At 40.2% G+C, this 13,717-nt stretch overlaps 2 protein-coding genes across 4 annotated transcripts; one reads left to right on the top strand and one right to left on the bottom strand.

Annotated features, from left to right (window-relative positions):
* The first annotated feature begins 2,559 nt into the window (after nucleotides 1–2,559).
* LOC138406535 (transcription factor 7-like) lies at nucleotides 2,560–5,456 on the top strand. Its single transcript, XM_069519024.1, has 8 exons — nucleotides 2,560–2,704; nucleotides 3,156–3,195; nucleotides 3,310–3,407; nucleotides 4,190–4,344; nucleotides 4,453–4,576; nucleotides 4,776–4,883; nucleotides 4,978–5,018; nucleotides 5,296–5,456. Exons 1-8 carry the CDS (start codon nucleotides 2,687–2,689, stop codon nucleotides 5,327–5,329), a joined length of 618 nt encoding a protein of 205 aa, XP_069375125.1. The 5' UTR covers nucleotides 2,560–2,686; the 3' UTR covers nucleotides 5,330–5,456.
* Nucleotides 5,457–5,749: 293 nt separating this feature from the next.
* sgms2b (sphingomyelin synthase 2b) lies at nucleotides 5,750–13,107 on the bottom strand. 3 transcript variants are annotated; one of them, XM_069519008.1, is made up of 7 exons: nucleotides 12,931–13,107; nucleotides 8,385–9,207; nucleotides 8,182–8,299; nucleotides 8,037–8,094; nucleotides 7,819–7,914; nucleotides 7,462–7,628; nucleotides 5,750–7,369 (listed from the first exon to the last, which is right to left on the bottom strand). In XM_069519008.1, exons 2-7 carry the CDS (start codon nucleotides 8,918–8,920, stop codon nucleotides 7,196–7,198), a joined length of 1,149 nt encoding a protein of 382 aa, XP_069375109.1. In that variant the 5' UTR covers nucleotides 8,921–9,207; nucleotides 12,931–13,107; the 3' UTR covers nucleotides 5,750–7,195. The 3 variants fall into 3 exon arrangements, with proteins under 3 accessions (XP_069375109.1, XP_069375110.1, XP_069375111.1); XM_069519009.1 differs by lacking the exon at nucleotides 12,931–13,107 and adding an exon at nucleotides 9,685–9,991; XM_069519010.1 differs by lacking the exon at nucleotides 12,931–13,107 and adding an exon at nucleotides 9,874–9,926.
* Between the last annotated feature and the right edge of the window lie 610 nt (nucleotides 13,108–13,717).

The following is a 13,717-nucleotide window of genomic DNA, read 5'->3' as shown; positions in this document are numbered from 1 at the left end:
TCCGACTAGAAACATCAACTAGAAAATAAAAGTGAAGTCGGTGCAGAAGGTTTTTGTATCATCACGTTTTATTCATTAATATTTTTTAAATACTTTTCATGTCACATTTCAATGTATTGTTTTACACAAGTAGTGTCGTACATTTGCTCTTCTTCTTCTTCTTCTTCTTCTTATCAACATTATTGTTATTATGTTATTATTATTATTAACTAAAAAATACTTATCATATTATTTCTAATAAATCTAAATATCAAATAAGATTAAATAAGACAAAATAGACCTAACTTAAAAAAGACCTGTCACATTTTCTAATAAATAAAATAAAAATAACAAAAAACTATTTTAATTACACATTTGAAGGATTAATAATCTGCTTCATCAATTTTAGCTCAACAGCAGCTCAGACTGAGTCCTCCTCCTTTTTACTTGGACTGTTAGTTACTATAAATACTTCCGCCGCCGGCGCGAGCGGGACTCTCACCCAGGAGCTCCGCACGTGTTGGGTCGTCTTCAGCGTTTAAAGTGTTTTTTTACACACTTGTTGTGTAGAACTTTATATTTCCTGGGGATACAATGTCTTTTTATCGACAACACAGCGGTGGACCACTGGTTTATTCGAGGGAGAAGCTGCTTGCGCTCCAAACAACGGGAGGCGGCATCTTTCACCTCATACCTAAGGACCTGAGGAGGAGGCGACGAGGCTGCAGAGCCGGGGCGAAGGTGAAGGCGAGGCTGGCGGCGAAGCAGTGGACGTGCGGGCCCTCGGTTCCTTCGATAATCATGGGGAATGTTGACCAACAAGACGGACGAGCTGGCTGCCCTGAGGACCGACTCACTCCTCTGTCCCCACTGGTAAAGTCTGATTATAACCTGGTCCTGCTCACACCACACTACGAGTCCAAGACCCAGAGACAGTCCACAACCAGCAGAGGCCCTGAGGGACTGCTGTGAGTCTACTGACTGGACCGTCCTGCAGGACCCACATGGTGAGGACATCGAGGGATCACCCACTGCACTACAGACTACCTGAACTTCTGTATGGATGTTGAGGTCCCACATTAAAACTGTGTGCTGCTTCTTGAACAACAAGCCCCGGGTCACCAGCGATGTCCAGCACATCTTTAACAGGAGGAAGAGGCAAAGGAGGAGTACTGAGGGAAGGTGGAACCACATGAGGGAGGTCTGGGCATGGAAACCATCACAGGCTACAAGAAGAAGGGCAGCAGCACAGAAGAGGGGGATGCTGGGAGAGCAAACCAGCTAAACCTGTTTTTTAACAGGTTTGATTTTCCAGCTCCCACAGCCAGTGACTGCCCACTTCACACCCTTCACACCCCCATCACACCCATCATCACCTCGGACTGCAGAGCCCCCCCACCCACCACACCCACGTACAGTCCAACCCCCCAATTTATCCCAATCTCCTACGATCACTTTATATTTTTAATATAGATTTTATTTGTATGAAACATTTTTTATTTCTACAGCTACTTTATAGTTTTTTTGTATAGTTTTTGTTTAGACGATCATCATGGGTTAACTTAACACAGTTCTATATATTCATTTTCCATGAACATTTTCTGCTTTTTTTTAGTTTTTAACTTGAATATTCCTGCACATTTTTAATTCCTGTGTTTTGTGTTTGATTTCTCTGTAAAAGTTTAATTTTACTTCAATTGTTTAATTTAATTAAATTTCCTTCATCCCTCTGTACACATTTAAATTTACAGTCATCTCAGGCCAATTTCAACATATGATTATTGTGTTATAAGTTAACTCTAATGTTCAGTCAAGTCTAATGTATGTTCAATCTATGTTACTGCCACTGGATGCTTGAATTGGGATCAATAAAGTATCTATCTACTATATATTGTCCTCATTATAATAATGACACTGTTATTACTAAATTGAATATCCCTGACGATGATGGGTTTTGGATAATTCTTTATTCTAGCTAAATTAGTGCAAACCTTGGGCCACATTTATCACTTCACTGTTTAAAATCAAAATTCAGATATTCTATAATGAATATAAACATATTTCAGATCACTACAGTGCTGCTGTGTTGCTCTGACCTCAATGTGCCAAAAGTTACAGCTTCATATTTTCACCGCTGGTTTCTGATCCATTCTGAGGATTTGCAGTAAAACGTTTGCGACAGTTGTGTTGGAGAAGCCACAGGGAGACTCACCCCTGACTCCCACACCCGACCCCTGGGGAGGACATGAGGGGGAGGGGGAAGGTCGGAGGTCAAGCAGAGAGGAGGCCTGGGGGAGTCAGAGAGAGGAGAGGGAAAGTTTTCAATGAGAATCAGACATTAATGTTTAACAGTTCATCTGAAAAATAATTTTACAGATGCTGCTGCAAAAAACAAAAGTATGAGCAGCAAGAGTATCTCTGGCCAAATGTGTGTGTGTGTGTTTGTGTGTGTGTGTGTGTGTGTGCGCGTGTTTGTGTGTGTGTGTGTGTGTGTGTGTGCGCGTGTTTGTGTGTGTGTGTGTGTGTGTGTGTGTGTGTGTGTAAGTCGTGGTGTGATCATGATAAACACGATGAACATGATTTCATCCATCAGTCTGCAGAGTCAGACCGTGTCTCTTCTCTCGTCTGCAACTTTGAATTTTTAGTCACCAAATTTAACTTTTATTGATTCCAATCATCTTGGTTACGTTTTTCTTCTCGTCTCGGGATGGAGCAGATGTCAGGGGTGAGTATTTTATTTTTATTATTAGAGTAGTAGAAGTAATAACCTTTGTGCAGCTTTCTGTTTGTTTTACTAGTAAAATAATCTGATAATCTGAATAATGAAAATGATTTTTCATACAGAAATTATAATTTATTGTGCATTATATATATTTGCTTGGATATTTAGAATGTTGGGAAACTTGCAAATACATTTTTGTCGTCAACATTATGATCAATAAATGAGTGAGTTTGTGAGTTTGTTTCACTTCCCTCTTAAAAATCTATTTACGTTTTTTGTTATTATTTACAATCCATTTTTATTTCTTAAAGACTCGTGTTATCAATATAAATAAATCTCCTTAAAATAACTATTTACCACTACACGATGATTGTTATTGAAACATACTGATTTCATATTGTTTCGCTTTGTGGCCGTCTGTAAAACTATTGCATTATTGATCGTCTGCCAGCAGATGGCGCTGATGAAAGAAAACTCTGCTGCAGCAACATGTGGTGACGTTCACGATTAATTAATAAAATACATTAATTAAGACATTAATAAAATCATAATTAATGAATTTACATTGGATTCATATTTACTTTGTCTTTTTCTTCATCTTGTCGCAGAAAAACCTCGAGTTTTTGACTCGTGTCCACAGCAGCAGTACCTGTATCTGACCAGCGGGGGGCGAAACAACACGACCCACACTCAGACCACTGCTGCTGTGAGTGTGTGTGTGTGTGTGTGTGTGTGTGTGTGTGTGTGTGTGTGTGTGTGTGTGTGTGTGTCAGTGTGTGTGAGATCCCTTCCAGTCAATATGTTTCCCTTCTCACAGAATCAGTGTCAGTTGTGACCCACAGACTCGAAGGTCGTTGTGTCAACTCTGGAAGAGGAAAATAAAAGAAAGAGAACTGGAGGTGAAAGACGTCAGGCTGCTGCCTCCTCCTGTTCCAACACTGAATTATCACGAGACACTTCTTTTCTGAGGCCAAACATCTGATCATCACATGATCTTAATATGTTGAATGTTTTAAATGAGGAATCCTGAGGCTCGATGTTAAAACTTATTATTTCACCAGTTCCTCTGATCTTGGATGTATTGCTGGTAGTAACAATAAGCTCCACCCATCGCTGTGTACAACTGTTAATATTTAGTTATTTAAGAAGATCGGATTTTTGGAGATATTTAAATATTTTTGAAAAACTGAAAAACTTTTCTCTGAGTCAAATCTGAAACAAATAAATCTGCTCAAGAATCAGCGCTGCGGTTCGTCAGCTACACTATTTATCATATATCATTAATGAAGGTTTTTGTGTTTACTTGTCTAAAGCTAAAGGGGACATGAGCAATTTATTCCAACAAACTATGCTGCAAAGTTTCCGCTGTTTTTTTATTACTAGTTATTTGAATTAATTTGCTTTCTGTTTTTTGGCCTTTGGGTCTTTGAGCATCATTAAAAGTAAAATTTATATTTAATATATTATTTTCTCTCTCTCTCTCTGCAGTCGTCCGTCCATCCTCTCATTCCTCTCCTGCTCTACAGCGACAGACATTTCCCGCCATCCTCCCCGTACAATCAGCCAATCAGTTCATCCGTACCCCGACAGATGGACGCCCACTCCAAGACACACCAATGTTACCACGGCAACCGAGCTACTGGGTGAGTTTCACATGTTTCACGAAGAGGGCGTGTCAGAGCGACGTCACAGTGTTCTGGACAAACTCTCGCTCTCTCTACAATCCTGTGTACGTCTCTCGCCCTCCGCAGCCACCAGGCGGTGAAGAAGCCTCTGAACGCCTTCATGCTCTACATGAAGGAGATGAGACACACGGTGCTGCAGGAGGGACAAGAGAGAGAGAGCGCCGCCATCAACCGCATCCTTGGACGCAGGGTGAGAGACATGATGAAGCACTGTATGCATTGGGGCCTGGAGTGATTGACAGATCGTACCCTCAAATAGGTGCGAGTGGGGCGTGTCCTGTCCTCCAGCCCTCAGTCAGGCTCCACCCTCAAGCTTGTCCTAGTATGGTTACTTCTGGTTTCAAAAAACCAAGATGACAATAATCTCTCTCTCTCTCTTTCTCTCTCAGTGGAACGCTCTGTCTCGCTCTGAACAGTCCAAATATTACGATCTGGCCCAGAAGGAGCGACTCCTCCACATGCAGCTTTATCCCGGATGGTCGGCCAGAGACAACTACGTACGTCCATCATGTCCGTCACGTCCATCACAACGTTTTAAAAACTGTGTGAGTGTGAAAACTTCACGCTTTGATCTTTTTCTTTCCTGTCCAGGGTCAGAGGAAGAGGAAGCAGCGCTCAGGAAGCTTCTCCAGGTCTCATTCATTTATCATTTTTATTGAATATCATTATCAGTGGTACTTATTGTTATGTACAACTAAAAGTTACAATTACATTTTTATTTATTTATATTAAATAAAAAATAATTACCTTATTCTGAAATATGTGATATAAAAATACTTTGAAATAAATAAAAATGAAATAAACAATTCCACCTTTTTACTATTTGTGAGAATACATTTAAAAAAAACGTGTATTGAAGTGTTTCTGGGGCAAACTGACCTCTGACCTGTTTTGTTGTTTTTCCTGCAGCTGGACTCTGACGTCTGGCCGAGACGAAATGTGACAGAAAACACATTCAACCTCGTGGTTGTTGTCTGAGTGAGAAATAAAACAGACGTCAGTGTTTCTGCAGCGTTCAGCAAGACTCTTTTAGACGTCAGGTAAAAGACGGATGAACCATCAGACCTATATTTATCCATCAAGTACATTAGCTTTTTTTTAATGAAAAAATAATGATCTTTGTCTTTTTGCCTGAATGAAAAATTAACTTCTGAAGTTTAGGTCAAAAATACTTTTGAAATGTGTGAAAACGTGTTTGTTGGTCAATTAATAAAAATAAACCTGCACGTGTGCTCTCTCTGAGTCAGTCACATTTATTTTAGTTTAGTGTTCGTACAGCGATGTAAAAATTCTTGAAGCATTCTCAGCTTCATTTAATTAAAGTATTTGTGCAGTAAAATCAACATCAACCATCAGAACCATCTCTTGATTGAAAATATATTTTATTTTGAAACATCTGTGTTGAGACACGGGTCTGGTTGACAGATGTGAGTGTTTCTGAATCAAACATCAGTTTTATAAAATCAACAACAACAACCTTCATAAATCCAACTTAAATTCAGCAGCACTTAATTTGGAGTTTTAGCTGAATGTAAATTGTACAGATGGTATTTTACAGTACAAAATTACAAAAAAAAATACTTTACACAAAATATAACTTAAAACTACGATAATCAAGTACAGAAAAACGAAATGCGTTAACTTATGCTCATGAATTTTCACTCTGATGAAGAGTTAGCACTTGGACTGTAAAGTGCCAACTAAACGACTGACCCAAACAATAAGAGATAATTTCAGTCTCTAAATCTTTGGTGTCATTCTTCTTTGTGCACAGAAGCTAAAGAAACATTGTTTAGGTTAATGAGCTAACATGTGACAAACTGAAATGAATTCAGTTATATTTGCGTTCACTGTCAAACAAATAAAGACCCAACTTCATTTAGGTGGTTGAGTAGTTAGCAACTTAGCTTTGGTCCTGAAACTCTGGTTAGCATAGCTGGTGCAAAAAGAATTGTTTAGCGTTATTAGCTAGTGCGTTTGGCTAAGCGACCCAATTTTTTTTCACTGGCACTTCTGGAAACATCTGAGACTTCTTAAACCTGAAGTTGAGACAGATTTAACTTTTATCATGATGAGAGCTAAAAAAATAACTGAACTGATTAATTAGTCTAATTAATCTGTATGTGCTATGAAATCGATTCACTTATTCTTCATGCAAAACTAATCAATGGCGACTCGAACCGCTCAAATTAAATAACTTCCTGATTTGGACGACATGACTTCTTCCAAAAATGAAACCAAATACCTTGGTTCGCCCCCTGGTGGCTGGATGCAGTACAGGTCATAGCGGAAGTGAAGATGTGCCCTTCGTCTTTATTCACAGTCTATGATCATACATCATTGTAAACAGAATGTTTTTTGTCTTTTGAGATCGTCTTCGCGGATTGTTTTGGATTTTTTGGAAAGTTATTAATCATATGATTTATTCGATTTCAATAATCATTAGAAAATCCACAACACAAGAAACCAGATGTCCCAGATGTTTGACGTGATGGAGGCCGGTGAGCGTGAAGCGGCTGGCAGTGACGCCATGTTTCCTCACACCTCTTGATTTTCTGTCGCTGAGTGTTTTCATTTCACAGGTATAAATGGAAGGAAGAGGAGATCTGACGATTGAATTGAGCTGATTGTGACGGTGATAATGTAAACGTAACAGCACCTTTTTGTAACTCCTCCTCTTCCTCCTGTTGGCACCTCCTCTTCCTCAGTCATCAAGAGAGAGGTTTCTAATAAACAAACTGATGTCCAAGCCCTCTTGGTCCGTCCTGTCTTACAGGAGTCACGAAGGATTCAAACTGTTTCCATCGGGTCACTCCTCCCTCCCCCCCTCCACCATCCTGTATCTCTGTCGGCAGGACGACGGCAGCGCCACCGGCCACGAGAATGTGATGGGCACTGTCGTCTGGACGTTCCTCTCCAGAAAGTTGAAGACAGGGTTCCACCACGTCCTCGACAGGTAGTTGTTTGGAGCCCGACGCAGCACCTGAGCAGCAACAAACACAAAATCAATGACAGCCGGCGAAACAAATCCACTAGAGTTTGTGTGTGTGTGTGTGTGTGTGTGTGTCCACCTACATGTGTGTTAGCCATGGTGTGGTACCACCAGAAGACCCTGGTGGTGACGAAGTATCCGATCACCACGTCGATGCTGTAGTGCTCATGAGCAATCAGGATGCAGATCACTCCCGAGGCGCTGAGCAACCAGCAGATGCCGTGATACCACCACATCCACCGAGGAGAGTCTGAAGAGAGAGCACATGCACAGCACGTTTATAACACGAGTTCATGTAACACTTCAATATAATCACACGTGTTTCTTTAATGGTAAATAATAATAATAATGAAAGTCTGTGTGTGTGTGTGTGTGTGTGTGTGTGTGTGTGTGTGTGTGTGTGTGTGTGTGTGTGTGTGTGTGTGTGTGTGTGTACTCACACTCTTTGATGAAGAGGTAGGACAGAGTCAACATGACGGTGTGGCCGCTGTACAGGAAGTCTCCACACATCAGGTGAGAGCCTGTCATCGACAAACCTGAACACGACAAACAGACACGAGAATGAGGAGTTTACGTTCGACACTTCGTCAATTAATTTAAAAATGAATTCTGTCTTTCTAAATTACACACAGTTTTCTTATTGGCCAATGTTCGTTACCTCCTCCTGAGATCAGCCTCAAGATTCTCCAGATTTTCCCTGTGGAGTCGTTGTAAAGCTGCAAACAGAAAAGCACATGAAGGATCATGAACAGAGAATAGATGACAGCTTGTGTGTGTGTGTGTGTGTGTGTGTGTGTGTGTACCTTTGGAGCGCACACCATGTGTTTTCCAGGTACAGGCAGGGTGGTGATGTACATGGTGACACAGCGGTACATGTAGAGAGTCCCGATGAGGAAGAAACAACGACGACCAATGATAGCTCTGCAGAGAGACAGTTTGTCTTTAGATAAAGTCACTGATCACATTAGCAGGAAGTCACTGATCGTCTTTATGTAAAGACACCTACTTGTGTTTGAGGAAGATCCACTGTACAAACCAAAGCCCGACAAGGATCAACCCGTTGACCTCGGTGACAGTGAACGCCCAGGGCACTCGGTCCACGTAGTCGAAGAACTTGTCGGGGAGCGGCGGGTTCGCGGACTTGTCCGGCACCCTCTCGTGGACAATGGTGATGACAACAGTGGTGAAGAAGAGGTTGAACAGAGCGTAGAGGAACGCCACGCCCGTCTTCCACCACTCCTTCGGGAGGCTGTTGGCTCGTTCCTCTGTCACCGTGATCTTGATGTAGTCGCGTTGTCGCTTCAGTCTGTTGCTCAGAGTGTGGATCAGCTGACACTGCTGGAGCCGGCTGCTCAGCTTACTGCACTTGTTTTTGCCGTGTTGGGTGTCAGCAGGGGGCATTGGTGAGGGGGTGTGGTGAGTCGGGTTGCCATTTGCGACCCTCGGAGGATGAGGAGACGTAGGCGGATTTGTTGTCGTCACAGTAGCTTCCACATGAGGACGAACATCGTCACTATCCTGGATCAGTTCTGATGCTGCCATTGATTTGCTAACAAGGTTGTTTTTCGTTTATGAAGTCGAAACGATCAGTTGATCAACAAGAAAGAGTTTTGCTGTTCGTCAGCCAATCAAAGTCTTGCTGGCCCAGGTCAGCTGATCAACTTTAATCACTGTTGTCTCTGGAGGTTTTCTGAAGATTTGAGTTCCTTATATATTCCTTTATCACCAGGTATTGACCAATAATCCAATAGTCAGCGATCGATAGCAGGTATCTGTCTTCCAGCAGGTGATTGGTCGATTCCTTCTGCTCAAGATGATTCAGGACAAACCTAAAATAAAATCACAACAAACATTTCGGCCTTTAGTTTTCAACTGGTGAACTCACATGAACTACGATTTAAATAACAGGTCGATGTTATATTTAATATTTGTATTCAAGTCTTTTTAGCTTGAGCTTTATTAGGATGATCCATGAGGCTGCATCTACAGCAACAACTGTTTCATTGTAGTTTTAATTTGTTGTTAAATCTAAAGCTTTTTCTATGAACTTCTGAACTGCACACCAGCTGTGACCTAAATCTATTAAACTGTGCTTACATCAGAATCTTACTATCTCTGCAGACAAACAAGGCACACACAAGACACACACAGAAGATACACAAGACACACAAGACACACACACATGAGAGAGAGAGAGAGAGAGAGAGAGAGAGAGAGAGAGAGAGAGAGAGAGAGGGAGAGAGGGAGAGAGAGAGAGAGAGAGAGAGAGAGAATGTCGCAATTAACCATTAATTAATGAATCCTACCTCTGGAGTCACGTAATTTGTGTGTGCGAGCCTTTAAAACTCCATCTAAGGAGTTCACAGCACGAGGAGAGAAACGTGTTTACTTTCGGTTTGTGAGCAGCAGTGAGGAGCTGACCTCCCCCCCCTCCCCTCCCTCTCTCTGTCGCTCTTCCTGTTAACTCTTTGACATGTAGCAGGAGTTTGACTCACCTGCACTGAGAGGTAACAAACACATGATGAAGGTTTATCTGTTTACTTTTTCACAACCAATCACCTCGCTCCCATAACAGAACAACTCCCGTCGGTGACCCTTCACAATAAAAGTCTCATCCAGATAAACGGCTATGATGAGAGGAAACACAAATTCACTAACCGACCTTCCACAATAAGGAGCTTACATAAATTACTTTTAAATAGCCAAACGTTACACGATATAAACTAACTGGATATTGTTGAACACACACACACACACACACACACACACACACACACACACACACACACACACACACACACACACACACACACACACACACACACACACACACACACACACACACACACACACAGTTTGACATTTAGTAACCTGAGGAAGGCACTCCTTGCAGAACAGACACACCCACACACAAACCTTTATCCCGACACACAACTTCTGAGCAGAAAACGAGTCAGACAGCACCGACACGATATCAAACACGAGGAAGAGTCAAGTAAAATAATTTCACTTGAGAATCTTAAAAACATTTTCTCCATGTCTTAGTATACGTCCTTCTTTATAGAGAGAAACTTCAATATTTATACAAATATGAAAACAGTTCACAATTCACACAACTGCCCACTAATTTAAGTCTCGGACGATTCACTCAATACTTTAAAACGTATTTATTATGTTTTGCGACTTTGACTTGTTACTATAGTTTTTTTTCCCATGAGGAAAAGTTATTCAGAGACTCTGTTTATCATGAGTCATCACGTCTTTTACTTCACCAGCATCATGAAGTTGTTATATAAACTTACACACCTTTTGTATAGTCATATAATTTTATAAACTATGTTCCATATCACATGCAGGTCACATCCTTGTGCAATAATGTACATTTCTGTAATATTTCCAAAATACGTATATTATTTAGATATTTACTGTGTGTTTAATTCAGTTTCTGTTTGTTACGTTCAAGTTACTAAGAAATGAGGCAGTAAACGGAACATAATTCATAACAAACTGTTGATGACACTGATAAAGAAAGGCCTAATTCTACTAATGAAGTTCCGAGCTGTGATCTCAGTCTACTGAACTCATCATATGCAGGCTATTTGATGTTATTGTCATTGAACAGAAGTGAAATACAACGTTTTCTGAATGAAGCACAGAGACTGAGGCAGATCTGATTAATGAAACTGCTGCAGATCGAGTTAAACTGTGGGTCATGTCTCTCTCTCCTATTAAATAACTTCTCTGTCACAACATTTCAAACATGATTGAAAATGTGTGACCTTGAAAACCGTGTCTTAGAAACAGCTTCTGTTAATCTGGCAAACAACTTGAGAGCTGAAACCCTGCAGGCTGAAAACCCCACTTTCTACTTCATTTACACCTTTTCACACAAACTGGTTTATGAACAAACGTTCTCAGCTCAACTCTAAATACATCATCTGAAAACGTCAACATGTTTCTGCAGCAACGATCTGTCGATTCATAAAAAATAAAAAAAGGGAGTAAATCAGTTTAAATAACCAATAAATATTCATTTCTGAGCCAAATGAAAAACATATTGAAAAAAACAAATGCTTTGATTTACAAAACATTAAAAGTTGAATTTAAAACCTAATTTCTGTTTAACTTCTTTAACTTTTTCAGCAGCTGTTTGGTGACTTTTTAAACGTTGAAGTTAAATATTCATTTTCATGTCTCACCAGCTCTGAACGATGCTGAGCGTGGTTCTTGTTTCACATCCTGTTTACGCCCTCGCAGAACGTAGCCAAATCGAGTCAAGACCATGGGAATTCAATTTCCACATATTAGTGATGATTCATCAACACAAGACAGGCTCAGTGAATTACAACCAGAGGGTCTGAGGGTGAATCCAGGCATTGTTTTCAATGATGATTCATTTCTTTTATTAATTTGGTCTGTTTTCACCAGGAAATAATGGAAAAATATTCATGATTGTTTTGGGCAACAAACCATCCAATGACCCGACGATGTTCAATTATAACAAATTAAATCAGACAAAAACTGCTCGGAAAACTAAACGTGTCCTTCCTGTCTGATAAATGATGAAATCCTTAACCATGTTAATGATTTATAACGATTGTAATAAATCAATCCACCAATCGATTAGTTAACTTGTTAATCATTAAAAAAAAAATCAAAGCAACAAAAACATTCACAGAAAATGATTCAACAGTGGAGAAGCAGAGAACTTCTACCAATCATCCACGTTAATGTCCTCAAACAACTGTAAGAAATCAGTTTCTCATTTTAGGACTAAAGAAAGAAACAGGAAAAGGTGTCTTTTACAGAAAAGTGTTCAACTGTTCACATGTGAGAAGCAGAGAACGTTTTATTTTCACCAAGAATTATAACATTGGTAAAGAAATAATTAGACAACTTTAAATCCTCTGTGCACTGAAACAAAATCAATAAGTCTTCCTGTCATATAAACTATTGCTAACCAGTCAATTGATACTCAGTCACTCAGTCATATTCAGCTCTTATATTTTTGTACTAAATAGTTAGTGGTCACTTTATATAAGCATTTATATTAAGAACTTTTATTTTAGTGCAAAACCTAAGTTAGTTAGCACAAAACAAGTTAATTAGATATTAACTATTTAATTCACTTGTGTTTTGATATATTTATTCTTTAATATTATGTGTTTGGGACACACACACACACACACACACACACCACACACACACACACACACACACACACACACACACACACACACACACACACACACACACACACACACACAGTAAATCGCCCGATCAGTTCGATCAAACACAAAGCCGCTCCAGTTGAATGATTCTGTTTCCACAAACAATCGATTAATCGACGCCTCGGCTCAACCTTCACAGCTTCGCACAGCTCGCGACGATTTGTTTTTAGCCCGAAATCAAACGTCCGGAGTTTGATGACGCGGTGGGAGCGACGTGAACACACCTGTCCGAGGTGAGCGACACGTTCCAGCTCCCGAGAAAACAAGAACCGACCGAACGTTCCGGTTTCTTCAAGTCGAGTCGAATAAAAACCAACTCACCGCTGCAGCCTGGTTTCTTACTTTCTTCTTCTTCTTCTTCCTCTTCTTCTCTTCACGTCTTCTCCTCCTCCTCCTTTCCCCTCCTCATCAAGCGCGCCCCCGGTTGCTCCTTGGAAGCGCGAGAACGAGTATCGTTGAGAAAGAGACCCCGCCTTGCCCTCGCGCCTCAACCTGTACACTGCTTATATGGCGTGACAGCTTCCGGCCCCGCCCCCTTCTGACTCACCTGCACCCGGGTTTCTACGTCAGATGGAGGAAGAGAAAGTCACGTTGAACCTGGAGCAGAAGAAAAGAATGAAGAGAAAAGAGTCGACTCAATTAAATAAAAAGACTTTTGGTGAGACACTTTCAAACTCATTCAATATTTGAAATAAAATCAGGATCAACACACAAACATCTTCTAATACTAAAAAAAAGCACAAGACTAGAAAAGTACCTTGTCCAAATTATAAAACCAACACAGTTCTAACCTGACTGACTGTAAAATCAGCTGAAGACTTTTGCTCAGTGTCAAAATAACCCAGTCAGACAACTGGAAGTCACTTTACGATAATACACATTCATAATAAAATTACAATATTAATTAGTGATTTCTTTTAGTGATACTATATATAGATTAAGCAAAACTAAAAGTGTAAGTTAAAGTATTTTTATTTTGATTAACTTCTAAATGTGTCGTCTTGATTTAGTCTCTTATCAATGACTCAACATTCCTGCAATATTTTAGGATGTATTTATCGTTATTATATTTGATGGAATTTGTGTTTTTCACATGTTTTGAAATCAG

The sequence above is a fragment of the Paralichthys olivaceus genome, chromosome 22 (genome assembly GCF_024713975.1).
Source record: "Paralichthys olivaceus isolate ysfri-2021 chromosome 22, ASM2471397v2, whole genome shotgun sequence".
Taxonomy (NCBI): Eukaryota; Metazoa; Chordata; class Actinopteri; order Pleuronectiformes; family Paralichthyidae; genus Paralichthys; species Paralichthys olivaceus.
This window is presented reverse-complemented; position numbering and strand designations above follow the sequence as displayed.